The sequence below is a fragment of the Ostrea edulis genome, chromosome 4 (genome assembly GCF_947568905.1).
Source record: "Ostrea edulis chromosome 4, xbOstEdul1.1, whole genome shotgun sequence".
Classification (NCBI taxonomy): domain Eukaryota; kingdom Metazoa; phylum Mollusca; class Bivalvia; order Ostreida; family Ostreidae; genus Ostrea; species Ostrea edulis.
In genome coordinates, this window is record NC_079167.1 from 49,061,176 (window position 1) to 49,078,462 (window position 17,287).

The 17,287-nt window shown below is 35.2% G+C and overlaps 1 protein-coding gene across 2 annotated transcripts in view; it reads right to left on the reverse strand.

The window, feature by feature from the left end:
• Positions 1 to 17,287, reverse strand: part of LOC125670944 (short-chain dehydrogenase/reductase family 42E member 1-like) — a 37,899-nt gene that overhangs the window by 10,640 nt on the left and 9,972 nt on the right. For both annotated transcript variants that reach the window (XM_048906392.2, XM_048906393.2), the window contains exons 6-9: positions 14,728 to 14,871; positions 12,337 to 12,471; positions 11,131 to 11,196; positions 1,501 to 1,564 (exon numbers count right to left, since the gene is read on the reverse strand). In XM_048906392.2, coding sequence (XP_048762349.2) covers positions 1,501 to 1,564; positions 11,131 to 11,196; positions 12,337 to 12,471; positions 14,728 to 14,871 — 409 coding nt within the window. The remainder of the gene's footprint in view (positions 1 to 1,500; positions 1,565 to 11,130; positions 11,197 to 12,336; positions 12,472 to 14,727; positions 14,872 to 17,287) is intronic.

Sequence of the window (17,287 nt, forward strand, 5' to 3'; positions counted from 1 at the left end):
CAAGTGAAAAATTCTCAATGTACCAGAAAACTCCAAACAGTCATATTTACTGAAGACTACAAAGGTAATCCAAAGGAGGTGCAACAAAGGGCACATGCAAATGTAGTACCGTAAAGTACATGTATCATATATTGTGCAGTTAAATTTCTTCTTCATAAATTCCCAATGTGTGCATGCATGTGTGTGTGTGTGTGTGTGTGTGTGTGTGGAGGAGGGGAGTGCAATCCTAGGACTAAAAGGATCATCTTTCTTTCAGGTCAAAGTGCAGTGACCTTTTTCCTTGCTACAGCTATCACAAGTAAAGGATTTTAAGATTTTTGATGGCATCGACTGGGTGCTAAAAAAAACAGCAATCGCATGCAAAGAAACATTTCTTTAAGAAGTACTTGGAAAACGAACTTGGTATTTGCACAACGTTTGTCTTAACTTGTGGTTGGCCTATCAAAACCTACTAAACTAGTACCCAAATGATAGTTCGGCAGTAAACTGAAAGGTCAGCAAGAAAAAAAACCTCTTAATTATTTGTTATTCATTTATCAACTCCCCGACTAGTGATTCAATTATTTGATTTTTTGTTATATTTTTCCTTGGTTTTTATTATGTATTCCTCAACAACAATGCAATATAGAAGCGAATTATTTCTTCCACGTCAATTAATTTGTGTTCAATCTACCTGTTGCAGATGCTAAGCTAAGTGAATTTTTTTTTTTACAAGCATGTCTGTTACCGTCATGTCAAAACAAAAGCTACTTACTTCGATTTTTAAGGTACCCCATACAACATTTTAATATTGAAAACCCTACAGATTTTAATCAAAGTTTGCATGCATTTTGTCAAGGATATACATTGACCAAATTCATATCAAAGTTTAAACCCAACGGCCCTTCCCTGGGTACAACTGTTTCTAAAAATAGAAGACATCACTTAAAATGTGGAGTGTTATTATACACAGGTTTTGAGCCATTAATGTGATTATAAACTGTGTCCCTTTGATCAGTGAATCACAGGTGAATTGCTATTTGTAGTCCTAATAGTGCAGGTAATTTTAATGACTTCAAAAAATTCAAACAATATCAATAGGAATAAGTGTTATTTTCTGTGTGTAAGAAATCTTAAGTCAAGTTATCATCACAAAAACAGGTTTTTTAAAAATAGAAGCAAAACAACAGAATACATGCATTTCCAATCCTACGAAATATGCTCGGAACTGTGATGATATTTTCATTCACAAGACTTTATTATTTCATTACCACTGTGAGAAACTAAAGTAAAAAAAAGTTTTGTATGAATCTTACTGGTAATATCTTTTTTATTCAAAAACAGACACATTTTATTGTAGAAGAAAATATTTTACCTATAATGAATATGGGTATCATAAATGTATCTAATGGTGTTCCGTAAATGACTGGCAAACAAATATTCATCAATTCATCACCAAATTCATTAAACTGCCACACACATTTTCCAAATTACAGAAGGATAAATTGTAAATCGACTTACCTACAGCATAGACTAAAGCGACAGGTACATAAATCTTTGGTAGTGGGTAGCCCAATCCATCCAGCTAAAATATTCAAATTTTGGGCAGGTCAGCTACAGTATGTGAACAAATCAGCTAAAATATCGAATACAGTGGAGCCTCGGTAATCCGGACGCCATTAATCCGGACGCTTCACCTTCCGGACAATTTTTCTAGAGAACGGAATTTTTATACATTATTTTGTATCATTAATCCGGAAATTCGCGTTCCGGATCCGGACGGTCACTTTTTACTACAAAACGTTATAATGCATTGAAAATTGTACCGTTAATCCGGACGGTAATTTTGTTTAGGGAAGGTCTGTGTCGGACAATTTTAGCAAGGCGTAAATCATAAAGAAAACAACCCAAACTGTCTAATTGAAGCGAGTACCTGTACCCTGTCAACACCTCCCTTTAATTAGGTGGTGTGTGATATGTCAGTTAGATAGCACGTGCCGATCGAGACATTGTAGTGCCAATTTTCGCACATAAGATCTTTATTGCGTGCAGTGTTGAATTTTGTAAATAAATCTGTAGCATATTATTTTATATTCTTGATCAATACCCTGATAGTATTAATAAATTAAACATCATGCCGTAATGATAATTTTTTTAACTGCTACACGTATCAGTTGTACTGATTCATAAATTGATATCGGCTTATTCAAATCTAAAGAGTGTAGATTATACTTCTAGATTCTGGATTTTATTCTGTTGGCGTGAAATATACATGTATGTTCATGCACATGTATATATAGTATAAGTTTATAACGTTTAGAATGTCGCGCATGTACATGTAGAATGTACTTGTGTACGATTGATTCTTGTTACGATGTTGTAAAGCTTTATTGCTTTCGGATTTTTAAACTCTGGGTAGAAGTGAGAAAATTACCATTTTAAGGAAAATGACAATTAAATTCTGTATGTACCTGTAATGTTATTTTCACCCGAGTTTTGTTCCGTTATTATTGCATCATGAAAATAATAGGTGTGCGTGACTAGATCAAAGCAGTAGTAGGTCTTGATATTACGAGCTTAAATGATTTTGTTCTCCTGATATTGTCTTGGATAATTATACAATAAGAAATATAAAGTCTGGCAGATTGAATTTTGGTTAAAGAATGTTGTCAACTGACATGATAATCACGAAATTCTTATATCAACTTTGGACGATGAAGATTGTTTTCACAGACCGCCGAACCCGTGAATCGTGACAGATGGAAATTACCGGCACGGTACATAGTTTTGAATATTTTTTTGTAGGGATCATATGTATGTACAATGTATTCACAGGCAAATACACTGAACACGTACATCAAATTTTAGTGCTTTGAAATACATGTAAATGTTAACATTATCATAATTTATTTACTAATGTAAATGGTTAAATCCAATGATAGAATGTGTTTAATTCACTATGCATCAATAAAGTAGGCACATATTGGCTACTTATGCAAAGCTAGAAAATATGCGATTCAATTATCCGGACGCTTCATTTATCCGGACGATTTTGCTGGGAACCAAAGTGTCCGGATTAACGAGGCTCCACTGTATATCTGTATACACACGTGGATACAAACATTAACACAACATTCATATACGGCCTGAAGGAAGATGAACAGAAGCTGTACAACCACCTGCACTGTGAGAAGTTAGGAGTATTTGAGGATGATGTATCTTAGACATATACCAAACAGCACAGTCTTTCTTTGTGAGAATTATTCTAAAATTGTGTCTATGTGGAAATGAACAATATTTAAATTGATGACATTATTTAAACAAATTTTTCTCGTAAGGCCATGCCAATTTGTAATCTAGTTCGTCGGATTCGCCGCTTCTATTTGTAATAAATCCAAATTATAATATAAATTATCAAAAAATGATACCCGCCCACGTGACCAAAAATATATGCGTAAAATATTTTCGACTTTTTACAACAAGCGCACAAACAACCTTGATGCATATGGCTGACAAATGACAGAATCGCGGGCTCTCGAGAAATTTCCTAACAGTGTAATACGGTGTTTTAAGTTATTCATGATGTCTATCTTAATATGTACGATACTTCATAACACTGGATTGGAAATTGTTTATTATACTGCAATCGAACTGGAAGCTGATGAAAATTTTAATGTGCTATTCGATGCCACTATTTAGAGAACATCAACATCGTATGATTGATTGATTATATATTGTTTAAAGTCCCTCTTCAGAATATTTCACTCACATGAAGACTTCACCATTGGCAGTGAAGGGCTGTAACATTTAGGCCTTATGCTCAGCGCTTATATCCATTGAGCAGGGAGAAATCTTTATCGTGCCACACTTGCTGTGACACAGGTCTCGGTTTTTGCTGTCTCATCCGAAGGACCACCCCATTTATTCGCCTCTTACGACAAGCAATGGGTATTGAGGACTATTCTAAATTAGGACCGACAGTTAACGACAAATTCACAAAAGGGTTTTGGTGATTATTAATTCTGTGTGTTCTATTAAAATTCAAGAAAATGCTAAAAGCAATACATTGGAGATTTCAAAATTGGACATGTTCCTAGCAGTATGCATAGATCTGAATCAAAAGTTTGTAGAAATGAAACCAAAATAAAATTCTTTAAAAAGACCTTCTCAGTTAATGTTGCAAAGTACATGTGTTAGGTATGAAGAAAATGAAGTCTTTGAAACCTGAAATATTCTTATTTATTGTGAACTATATCAACAAACTGAAAAATGTTAAGTTCATGTGGTAAACAAATGATATCTGATGATTTTCGATCTTTATTTTTAAGCGCTCATTTTTTTTAAATCACACTTGATTCAATTAGAATTATTTATATTTCTTTTATTCGCTCGCCTCATAATTTTTATCTCCAAAATAAAAAATAATATTTGTAAAATAATTTCGCCCTCTCGCCTCACTTTTTTGTTTGAAAATCCGAAGAACTATTTTACAAATTGGTGTGGCCTAATGATCATTTTCATATCACCAGTTGAAGATAGAATGATCATTCACATCTACTACACGAACCTGTACTATAAATATACACTCTGTACCCAACCTGTACTATAAATATACACTCTGTACCCAACCTGTACTATAAATATACACTCTGTACCCAACCTGTACTATAAGTATACACTTTGTACCCAACCTGTACTATAAGTATACACTCTGTACCCAACCTGCACTATAAGTATACACTGTACCCAACCTGTACTATATAAAGTATAAACTCTGTACCCAACCTGTACAATAAGTATACACTCTGAACCTAACCTGTACAATAAGTATACACTCTGTACCCAACCTGCACTATAAGTATATACTCTGTACTCAACCTGTACTATATAAAGTATAAACTCTGTACCCAACCTGTACTATAAGTATACACTCTGTACCCAACCTGTACTATAAGTATACACTCTGTACCCAAACTGTACTATAAGTATACACTCTGTACCCAACCTGTACTATAATCAAAGTACTTAAAGTACTCGTGGGAGTTGAACATTGTGGAAATTCAGTTAGAAAAGATAGTACTGGAAGGGTAGGGGGATAAATGACTGAATATTATCATTATTTTAGATACAAATCAACTGTTGTTGTTTCAAAGCGTTACAACAGCAAACATGGATAATGGAAGGCCCATGGGCCAAAACGCTCCTCTAGTAACTGAAGTCGTGTTGTTGTTTTCTAGAATTTCACCCCTTTATATTCTCATGAAAAATGTGACCACATATTATAGCCCAAACATTCAAATCAATATGGTTATCAATGCCTTGCAGTTATGAAGAAGTTTTTCCCCTGTATATATACATTCAAGTTTAATCCTAGTTATAGCTAATTCTAAGGATTCATTACTTGAAAAGGTAGTCCAATATGCTAAACTGTCACCTGAGTATACTACAGTCCTGTAGAGGATCAATGGAATGGTAAATAATTGTATAATAACTCAAAATAAATGAAATGCAAAAAAATTACAAATTGTCGGGCATCGGAAATGCACAAGCCGAGTTGCGCAAGGAATGGGCATAGAGGGAACCGGCAGAAAAGTTTTCAAGAATTATCAAGCAAGGAGCAAAATTTTGCGTACATATATTTCAGCCGACTTAAATCCTTTGTGACCTTGACCTTCACAAAGTCAATAGGCTTCTTTGTCTCATCAAGGGCGATAATCCATCTAAGTTTAATTGAGATCCTATAATTTGTTAAAAAATTATAGTGCAGAAAACAAAATTTTCTTCAAATTTCAGTGTATTTATAGCCACTGTGACTTTGACCTTGTGACCCCGGAATCGATAGGCTTCTTGTCTTACTTAATCGATCTAAGTTTGATTGAGATCCTATAATTCGTTCAAGAGCTATGGTGCGGAAAACAAAATTTTCTCCAAATTTCAGTCTATTTATAGCCAGTGACCTTGACCTTTGACACAGTGACCCCAGAATCGATAGGCTTCCTCATCTTACTGAGGGTGACAATCCATCTAAGTTTGAATGAGATCCTATAATTTGCTCAAGAGCTATGGTGCGGAAATGAAATGTTGATGCGTGCCCGCCTGCCCGCCCAAAGGCACTTCATCAGATCATAAGCCGAGTTCGACTTCATCGCAACTCCGCTAAAAATGAAACACTAGTCAAATAATGTTATTTATTGCCAAGGTATTTGGAATATTATACTGTGGCTCAAACAGGGGGTGAATGAACCTGACAGTATGGAAAGCATATAGTGGAATCAGACTTGTGATGCTGGAAATCTATAGTGATTAATAAACTATACATGTACAAGATCCATAACTTTTTTTTTCAGTTTGTGAGGGAGAATCCTCATGTCTCTTTCATCTGTAGACAAATAAACAATGTGTTTTGACCAGAGCAATTTCCAATCCTTTTTGCAGCATAAATTCAACATTGTGGCAACTGGGTTAAACTTTGATAGTGAAGTAATACATGGCAGCACCTTATCCCATGCTCTTAAAATTTCTGTTTGACACACACTCATGACATCCACTCAAACATTACAGAGTGCAGCAAAATCCCATTGTAATAGGGGATTCAAAATGGATAACTGGTACAAAATATGGTACATACTATTCAAAAAGGATAATGAATTTGACATATTGATGTCTTGGAAAAGGAAATTCTGACATCGGGGCTCTACGCGTTTTCAAACATTGTCATTTGATAAAAGTGTTCTACATTTTTAAAAATAGAGATTAATATGTCTTTACATACATAGGTGAGAAAGTTTCCATTATTCCTAGCCGAGACATACCATGTATGCGCAAAAAATTCATAAACAAATATCACACTACTCACGTAGAAAATGTGGACCTTACCGTCAGATCATCAAGCGCAGCGAAACACGCCATTTCGAGATTATAGTCGACGAAAGCTCGGTACCAGTAATGAATAAGGTACACTCATTTTGTATCTATTTTGTGACTTTCTTTATTAAAAGGAACAGTTCTCTAATGTGTAACGTGCAATTACTACGTAATTCAATAACTTGAAGCATGAAGCAGTTTCACTTTGCCACCGGATATAAGAAATTTTATTTCGTATTCCGATCCCAATCAAAAGTTGTTGACTGGGAATGACGTGTTTTAATTCAATCTACATGTAACATCAAGCATTTTTTATATCACATTAAGAAAAAAAACCCAAATATATACACATACACAATGTTGTAGAGTTATTTCTTGTAAATTTTCTGAGGTTTCGCACCATATTCGATATTTCGCGCCACGGTGTCAATAGGGCTTGTGTGCAGTTGTCGTTCGTTTCCCTATCACTGTTTATAGGTGATGCTGTGCTACAAACGACAATTTTCAACCTTATCTTTTATTTTTCTATGTCTATCAGTATCAATTTGATCGAAATCTTGTATTCAAATTGATTTGAATACAATATCATTGCATTTATTTACATGTCAATTATCAAAATTAGATTAATTCAGAAAAGTTACATGGATTATTTAATGGCGGATGTTTATAAAAGTTTATGTTGATTTACCTAGGAGTAAATCAGCTGACACAGAACCCCCGCTGACGACCACTATACAAATCAATACAAATTACTGCGCAGAAAAGTGCGTGATGACCCAGGGAGATTGAACATAGTTCAACTCCCAAATATATATACTGTACCCAACCTGTACTATATAAAGATACACTCTATACCCAACCTGTACTATAAGTATACACTCTGTACCCAACCTGTACTATAAGTATACACTCTGTACCCAACCTGTACTATAAGTATACACTCTGTACCCAAACTGTACTATAAGTATACACTCTGTACCCAACCTGTACTATAAGTATACACTCTGTACCCAACCTGTACTATAAGTATACACTCTGTACCCAACCTGTACTATAAATATATATACTGTACCCAACCTGTACTATATAAAGATACACTCTATACCCAACCTGTACTATAAGTATACACTCTGTACCCAACCTGTACTATAAGTATACACTCTGTACCCAACCTGTACTATAAGTATACACTCTGTACCCAACCTGTACTATAAGTATACACTGTACCCAACCTGTACTATATAAAGTATAAACTCTGTACCCAACCTGTACAATAAGTATACACTCTGAACCTAACCTGTACAATAAGTATACACTCTATACCCAACCTGCACTATAAGTATATACTCTGTACTCAACCTGTACTATAAGTATACACTCTGTACCCAACCTGTACTATAAGTATACACTCTGTACCCAACCTGCACTATAAGTATACACTCTGTACCCAAACTGAACTATAAGTATACACTCTGTACCCAACCTGTACTATAAATATATATACTGTACCCAACCTGTACCATATAAAGATACACTCTATACCCAACCTGTACTATAAGTATACACTCTGTACCCAACCTGTACTGTAAGTTTATACTCTGTACCCAACCTGTACTATAAGTATACACTCTGTACCCAAACTGTACTATAAGTATACACTCTGTACCCAACCTGTACTATAAGTATACACTCTGTACCCAACCTGTACTATAAGTATACACTCTGTACCCAACCTGCACTATAAGTATACACTGTACCCAACCTGTACTATATAAAGTATAAACTCTGTACCCAACCTGTACAATAAGTATACACTCTGAACCTAACCTGTACAATAAGTATACACTCTGTACCCAACCTGCACTATAAATATATACTCTGTACTCAACCTGTACTATATAAAGTATAAACTCTGTACCCAACCTGTACTATAAGTATACACTCTGTACCCAACCTGTACTATAAGTATACACTTTGTACCCAACCTGTACTATAAGTATACACTCTGTACCCAACCTGTACTATAAGTATACACTCTGTACCCAACCTGCACTATAAGTATACACTGTACCCAACCTGTACTATATAAAGTATAAACTCTGTACCCAACCTGTACAATAAATATACACTCTGAACCTAACCTGTACAATAAGTATACACTCTGTACCCAACCTGCACTATAAATATATACTCTGTACTCAACCTGTACTATATAAAGTATAAACTCTGTACCCAACCTGTACTATAAGTATACACTCTGTACCCAACCTGTACTATAAGTATACACTTTGTACCCAACCTGTACTATAAGTATACACTCTGTACCCAACCTGTACTATAAGTATACACTCTGTACCCAACCTGCACTATAAGTATACACTCTGTACCCAAACTGTACTATAAGTATACACTCTGTACCCAACCTGTACTATAAATATACACTCTGTACCCAACCTGTACTATAAGTATACACTCTGTACCCAACCTGTACTATAAGTATACACTCTGTACCCAAACTGTACTATAAGTATACACTCTGTACCCAACCTGTACTATAAGTATACACTCTGTACCCAACCTGTACTATAAGTATACACTCTGTACCCAACCTGTACTATAAGTATACACTCTGTACCCAACCTGCACTATAAGTATACACTCTGTACCCAAACTGTACTATAAGTATACACTCTGTACCCAACCTGTACTATAAATATACACTCTGTACCCAACCTGTACTATATAAAGATACACTCTATACCCAACCTGTACTATAAGTATACACTCTGTACCCAACCTGTACTATAAGTATACACTCTGTACCCAAACTGTACTATAAGTATACACTCTGTACCCAACCTGTACTATAAGTATACACTCTGTACCCAACCTGTACTATAAGTATACACTCTGTACCCAAACTGTACTATAAGTATACACTCTGTACCCAACCTGTACTATAAGTATACACTCTGTACCCAAACTGTACTATAAGTATACACTCTGTACCCAACCTGTACTATAAGTATACACTCTGTACCCAACCTGTACTATAAATATATATACTGTACCCAACCTGTACTATATAAAGATACACTCTATACCCAACCTGTACTATAAGTATACACTCTGTACCCAACCTGTACTGTAAGTATATACTCTGTACCCAACCTGTACTATAAGTATACACTCTGTACCCAACCTGTACTATAAGTATACACTCTGTACCAAACCAAACATTCAAACAAATACTTAACATTCATCCATTGCAAAATAAAAAAAATTCCATATTAAATGTGAACAAATACTGAAGGAAAATATAATTTGGAGTTAAGGAAATAATAACATATGAGACATTATTATTACACAATCCTTGCAAACGGTACATAATACGCCCGTGAAATGCTTACATAGGGTGTTTTTCTTGTGCTATAATTTGTATAACTTTGCTTCAGGTAGTATCAGCCATCATGAGGCTGACAAACTTTCATATGAACAAAGGGTCTTAGCTTAAAAATCGAGATTTCCTCAAAATGGACCAAGTTCAACAACCTGTAATTTTTTCAAAAATGGAAGAAAATCAAAATCCCTCCCCAGATGCACATCTTCAATACCCATGCAAACACTCCACAAAATAAGATGGTCCTCACTTGAAAACTGTGGGAGGAGTTGGGTGGACAAATTATGTACCCTCCATAGAATATTAATTTCCAAATAGACTAAGTTCAACAACCTGTAATTTTCTCAAAAATTGTAGAAAATCAAAATCAATCCCACATGCATATCTTCAGTACCTAAACAAACACTCCACAAAATAAGAAGGTCCTCACTTGAAAACTGTGGGAGGAGTTGGGTGGACAAATTATGTACCCTCCATAGAATATTAATTTCCAAATAGACTAAGTTCAACAACCTGTAATTTTCTCAAAAATAGTAGAAAATCAAAATCCATCCCACATGCACATCTTCAATACCCATACAAACACTCCACAAAATAAGAAAGCTCTCTTGAAAACTGTGGGAGGAGTAGGGCGGACAAATTGTGTACCCTCCATATAATAATTATTTCCAAATAAAGGGGCAAAACTCCTCGAAAAAAGGTCCAAATAGATCAAAATTAGAGTATGATCTAGAGTGACCCACAAAGAAGCTACACAGCAAGTTTCAGCATGATATGTGAAAGGGAAATGAAATTATAAAGAGAAAACCCCAAACAGATGGACGTACAGACATCGCTGTACCATAAAATGTCCCGTCTAAAGACGAATGTATAAAAATTTATCTCACCAGTGGCCTGAAAAATTCAAATGTGTTGATTGGAGCACCATCTGATACAAAGTATGCTTGACCAGCCTGAAATCAGCAACAAAGATTACTGAATAAATGTTTTTATAAATTCAAATAGAATTCTTTTTTAAACATTTTCCCTGAGATACAACTTATATTTACATTCACTGTGCATTTTTTGCTTAATTTCAATTGAAATCCATTGCTTGTCATTTGCAAGAATGAAAACACATTTTGTTTCCTAGTTGGATACATTTTTTAGTGCCGTCTGTCTGTATATGAATATATACATTCAATGAACTAGCTACTTTTTGAACAACTAGCAAACAAACAAATGCGTTAAAGCAGACATGCAGTAACATGTAGATCAACGTGTAATTAAATAGAGAAAAATAAATAATCAATAATTTTTATTATGATGGTATGGTTTATTTCAAGAGTTCAGAGTTTGTCCTTCTTGGTCTATTTCCCTTTACCATAATTCAAATACGGAAATCATTACCAAATATGGAGGTCAAGGTCAGGTGATTTTCAGTTGTTACATTTATTTAAAATAACTTTTAAAGAACAATAAGAATAAATAACAGGTCAATAATATCTATATTTTACATACTTGAAAAAATTTATATTAAATAAAATACTGAAAAATATAAATGATAAAATAACCTGCAAATTTTTTCTGCAATGTTTGACCTTCATCTCCCATTTGAACAAACCAAAGAAAACATTTAATTTGTTATGGGTCAGAATAACCCTTAAATCATGACCAGCAAAAACCAATCACAATCAGAATTTTCTTCAAAGAAATGGCATCAATGTTCCTGATTGGGGTGCCACGTCCCATACATTAATCCAATTGAACATGTTTGAGACGAGCTTGGTAGAAGTGTGTGCAGGCTAGCCCTCAGTCGCAGAATCCACAAGAATTGGAAAGGGCATTGTTGGAAGATTGGCAGAATATTCCTAATAGAACTATTCAGACCATTTGTCAATGGAATGTTGCCTATGTGCTGTCATAAACGCCAATGGTGGACATACTCGGTATTAATGAAATTAACCAGAATTTTTGCCCACCCCTACCGCCTTTGACCTTCAGAGAATAGCAATGACATTTAGCGGAAATATATGTTTCAACTCAATGAAATAAAAATAAGACAAAAAATTACCAAGTGTTGTATTTTTTAAGTCCCTCAGTATAAAACTTACGGCCACATATTTCTTTGACTCCATTAATGCCTGTCCTGCTAGAATGTGAGCCTGGACCAAGTTGTTGATGTGGAGAAAATCTTGTAAAGAGTCTTTTCCAAACAGGGCCTGCATGGCTCCTGACTGTACTGTGTTCTGTAAATTCAGGTCATACAAGTCACAACCCACACAAGTAAAATTGATATGACAGAAAATCACTCTATAAATTCATTGGTTTAAAAGTCATGTACAAATTTAATGTACATGGTTCTTATATATAGGTTTTTGAGGATAGGAATTAGAGAATCTATTCAATGAAAATAAAATGTCTGACTGAAACTTTAAAGAAGAGGCCCATGAGCCACAATGCTCACCTGAGTCACCCAGGTCCTACTATTCTTCAGAAGATTTTTAAAAGACTGTTCAACCTCTTTATTCCCATGAGAAATTTTGAACCCATATCATAACTCCAACCCTACAGGGTCATGACTTAACCAAACTTGAATTCACACAAATAGGAATGCTTAATTATCAAAATTACCAACTTGGGTTTTGCTGTTCTGGAGAAGATTTTTAAAAGATTTCCCCCTATGTTAATGTACCATGATTCTAGCCCCAATCTAACCTCAGGGTCCATAATTTGATTAAAAAATATAGAATCCAAACAACTTAGGAAAATTTGCATATTAAAAATGATTTTGTGTGTCCTTGCTACTCTTGAAAAGTGTTTTTTTTTTTAATTTCCTTCAAAAATCATCATGTAAAACTCTGAATACCTATTTTAGCCCCACCCTTGCCCCAGGGACCATGATTTGATCAAATCTGCAATACATTGCAATGCTTGCATATCAATACGACTTATCATGGCCAATGGCTTTTGAAAAGATTTTTTTCAATGTCCGGTGGAGCCTTGTTAATCTGGACACAGTGGTTCAAGCAAAATTGAAGAGTCCGGAAAACTGAATCACATTTTTATATCTTCATAAAGTAATCAATCTGCTTACTTCGTTGATGTGTAATATGAAATAAGCATAAACAATTTCCTTTATTAAATAAATGATAAAATCATGATAATGCTAATATTTACATGCATTTTAAAGCAACACAATTGAAATATCCATGTCCTTGTATATATTTACATACACAATTGGTATATTTAATTAGGCCTATCTAAAATATGTTTAAAAAGATAGGACTACAAACATAAGTATTCAAAACTATACACCACACACACTAAAAGCAAACAATCAAGTGCTTCATGTAATTAAAAAAACAAGAGGTCCATGGGCCACAGCATATTTAAAGATTTTTCCCATATATTCGCATGTAAAACTTTGATCCCTATTGTGGCCCCAACCTACTCTCGGGGACCATGATTTTTAGAAACTTGAATCTGCAGTATGTCAGGAAGCTTTCATGTAAACATAAATTTTCTGGCCCAGTGATTTTTCAAAAGATTTTTAATGATTTTCCCTATATATTTGTATGTACAATTTTGACCCCCTACTTTGGCCCTATCTTACCCCTTGGAACCATGATATTTACAAGCTTGAATCTGCACTATGTCAGGAAGCTTTCGTACAAATGTAAACTTCTTTGGCCCAATGGTTCTTTTTTTTTCTATTTATTAGTTATGTAAAACTTTGATCCCCTATTTTGTGGCCCCATCCTAGCTCCAAGGGTCATGAGTTTAACAAACTTGAATCTGCACTATGTCAGAAAGTTTTCATGTTAATCTCAACTTTTCTGGCTCAGTGGTTCTTGAGAAGAAGATTTTCAAAGATTTTTCCCAAATATTTGTATGTAAAACTTTGATCCCCCCTTGTGGCCCCATCCTACCCCCAGGGGCCATGATTTGAACAAACTTGAATCTGCACTATGTCAGAAAGCTTTCGTGTAAAAATCAGCTCTTCTGGCCCAGTGGTTCTTGAGAAGAAGATTTTTTAAATGACCCCACCCTGTTTTTGCATTTTTGTGATTACCTCCCCCTTTGATGGGGGTATGGCTCATCATTTGAACAAACTTGAAAGCCCTTCACCTAAAGAATGATTTTGGACAAGTTTGGTTATAATTGGCCCAGTGGTTCTGGAGAAGAAGTCGAAAATGTAAAAAGTTAACAGACGGCGGACAACAGGCTATCAGAAAAGCTCATTTGAACTTTCAGCTCAGGTGAGCTAAAAATACAACTGTCTTATAGGCGAGTATATATGGTACCTTACTATTTTCATATATTTTTATCTACGTTCCATGCAATATTACTATTAAAGAATACCTGTATATCTCAGTACTGGTACATGTACCAAATTATACACCAGGTAAACTGGTTCCAGTACACATTTGTCATCCAGTGTCATTCATTCCCAATGTTATATCAATAATACTGTAAATTTCTTCTGTTCCATTCTCACTTACCACAGTCCTGGGTATATGACGGAGTTCCCCCACACCATATACCCCAGCCAATCTGAGGGCACAGGTGTGGAGTTTACCAGGGTCATTGGCAGCTAATACTTTCTGTTCTGCGATACTTTTGGTACGTGAATAGTGGTCAGGATGCTGCAGTTGAAACACGAAATAAATGTTTGTACTATTAAAGCATATCTTAAAAAGATTAGATTAATCTTAAATAATATAATAAAAAATAATAATAAATGAATAAAAAATAAGTAATAAAAAAACAAATATATGTAAAATTACATTTCTACAACTTATTGCATGTACAGCTGTCTTGAAAAAGAAAATTGTTTGAAGTCTCTTGGAAATCAGAATCCACAAATTAGGTGCCCTCACTGACACTAATACAACACATTGTAGTGTCGTAGACTACACACTGTAACAATTTAAAACATCTAAATGGATTACACAGCACAAATTGCAACAATGTTTTAGAAACATATATGTTCTATGTATGAGGCAATATTGAAAAGGACCAACTTTAAATTTAGAATGTCTGTAATGATAGTGAAAAATACGGGCTATCAATTAGTCAAGGGCAACCACAATAATAACCTGAAAAATTCACTAAACAATACAAGAGTTCTGCAGATCCTGACATTTCCAAATAGCCATTCATTTGAGCAGTGTGCAAAACTCAGAAATTCAGATCGACCAACAGGACTGACTTCTTAAATAATCTGTCAGTCCTGCTGAAAACTAGCAAGCCCCCAGAATTCATACATGTAGTAAATATGTGCTTTTTCACCTAAGCTGAAATTTAACAGTTAAAATCATCATTGTCATATTTTGGGCCTAAATTTGACTGATATTGAACAACTTCATCTTCACAAACGTCAACAGGCATTGCCTCCACACTCTCCATTTGAGTTTGACGTACATTGTCATAAGTGAAATATAGAGATGGGAGTACCAACCCCTCATATGTAACCCATACACTGTTTCAGATACCGGTCCATGTTTGTTGTCACTTGTGTAGCAGGTCGGGTGTTCGTAGAGTCGGTACTTTGTGTTGTGTTATTCTATTTATTTGAGTGGAGACTTTTGTGTGACCAAATTACACCATAATTATGAACTTTGAAATAAATAAGAAATAAGAATATGATAAACAACACTTTGCAAATTTATTACCAGTACAACCATGATAAATGGTAAACACATCTAAAGCCTACACTATATAACCTAACTGTAAAGATAAATTCCACCCAAACCCATCAGTAACTTTGTTACACTGGTAAATGAAGGGACAACTAATATAAGGGAAAACCACAGGCAGACATACAGGATTTCAGTTTAGGAAATAGTGGAAGTTGACTTGACCGAGATGTCTGCTGCACAGATTTAAATAGCAACTAGGATAATAGCTGAGACTGTCATTAAAGTTATTGGACAAAATATATAAAGTGGGTGTTGCCAAAGAATCGGGCTTGAAATATATCAGATAAAGTGAAAGTGAAACCAGATCTGCCACAGTTGAAAGCAAAACGTTGTCCGGTCTGACAGAACCTTTTGTACACTACATTTGAATCATGATCTTTTACCTTGTGACATGACAATCAATGGGGGTTGGGGTCATCTTCTCTTTCGAGAGCAAAAGTGTACCAGGTTTGATGTCTGCCATGCAATGGGTTCAAAGATACTGAGTCAGAGTTGTCGAAAATTTTAAATCACTGTCAGACATTTGGTCTGACAGAGTTAAAGGTTCTGTCAGACCGGACAAAGTTTTGTCAGACCAGATACAAGTACCTTGTATTGCATAAAAAGAACGAAGAAAAAAGAACTGCACCAAAATGCCTTTTATTGTTTAACAACAATGCATCCCCCACTCATATCCAGCCAAATACGGTCAGTTTTCCAACCATCTTGGAACTCAAGAACAACACGAAAGCCTTCATAATTTTCTAAGTGGTCCAGGTTCAGTATTTTTTCTTTTCTTACCAAGTTGTTTATTTGTTTTATGTCCCATCAGAAATTTTCCCCTCATAATGAGACGTGACCAGCTGTAGGTGAAACACCAAAAATTTAGACCTATGCTTTGTACTTTGACTCAAGGCTGTAGTAGTGAGGGTTCTTTAACGTGTAACTTAAAACCTGCCACAACATTGGAGGTCATATCCGAGAGACCTGTACCTCTCATCTCATTGCTAAATGCCGAGCGTTTGACAAGGATATATTTATATATTAGCTAGGTTTGACGTGGCCATGGCACAAGCATAACTCAAACTCACGACCTTCCAGTTACGAAGCGAACAGTCTACAACTGATCTACCACAACCAGTCTTTTCTTCCTGGGTAGAGAACCTTTCATAAATTTGATTGGCCGTGCGGCCATGTTGTTTGAGTGATCTTCACTTGCACATTTCGAACCCGAGCTCTAAAATAATCCGATCACACCCGATATTTTCAAACAGTCAGTTGGACCGACATTTTCTTGAAAATTATCGGTCCAGGGAAAATTTTACCGGCCTTGTCAACAGGAACAGTTTTCGACAACTCTGTGAGTGGACAAGATTTTCTT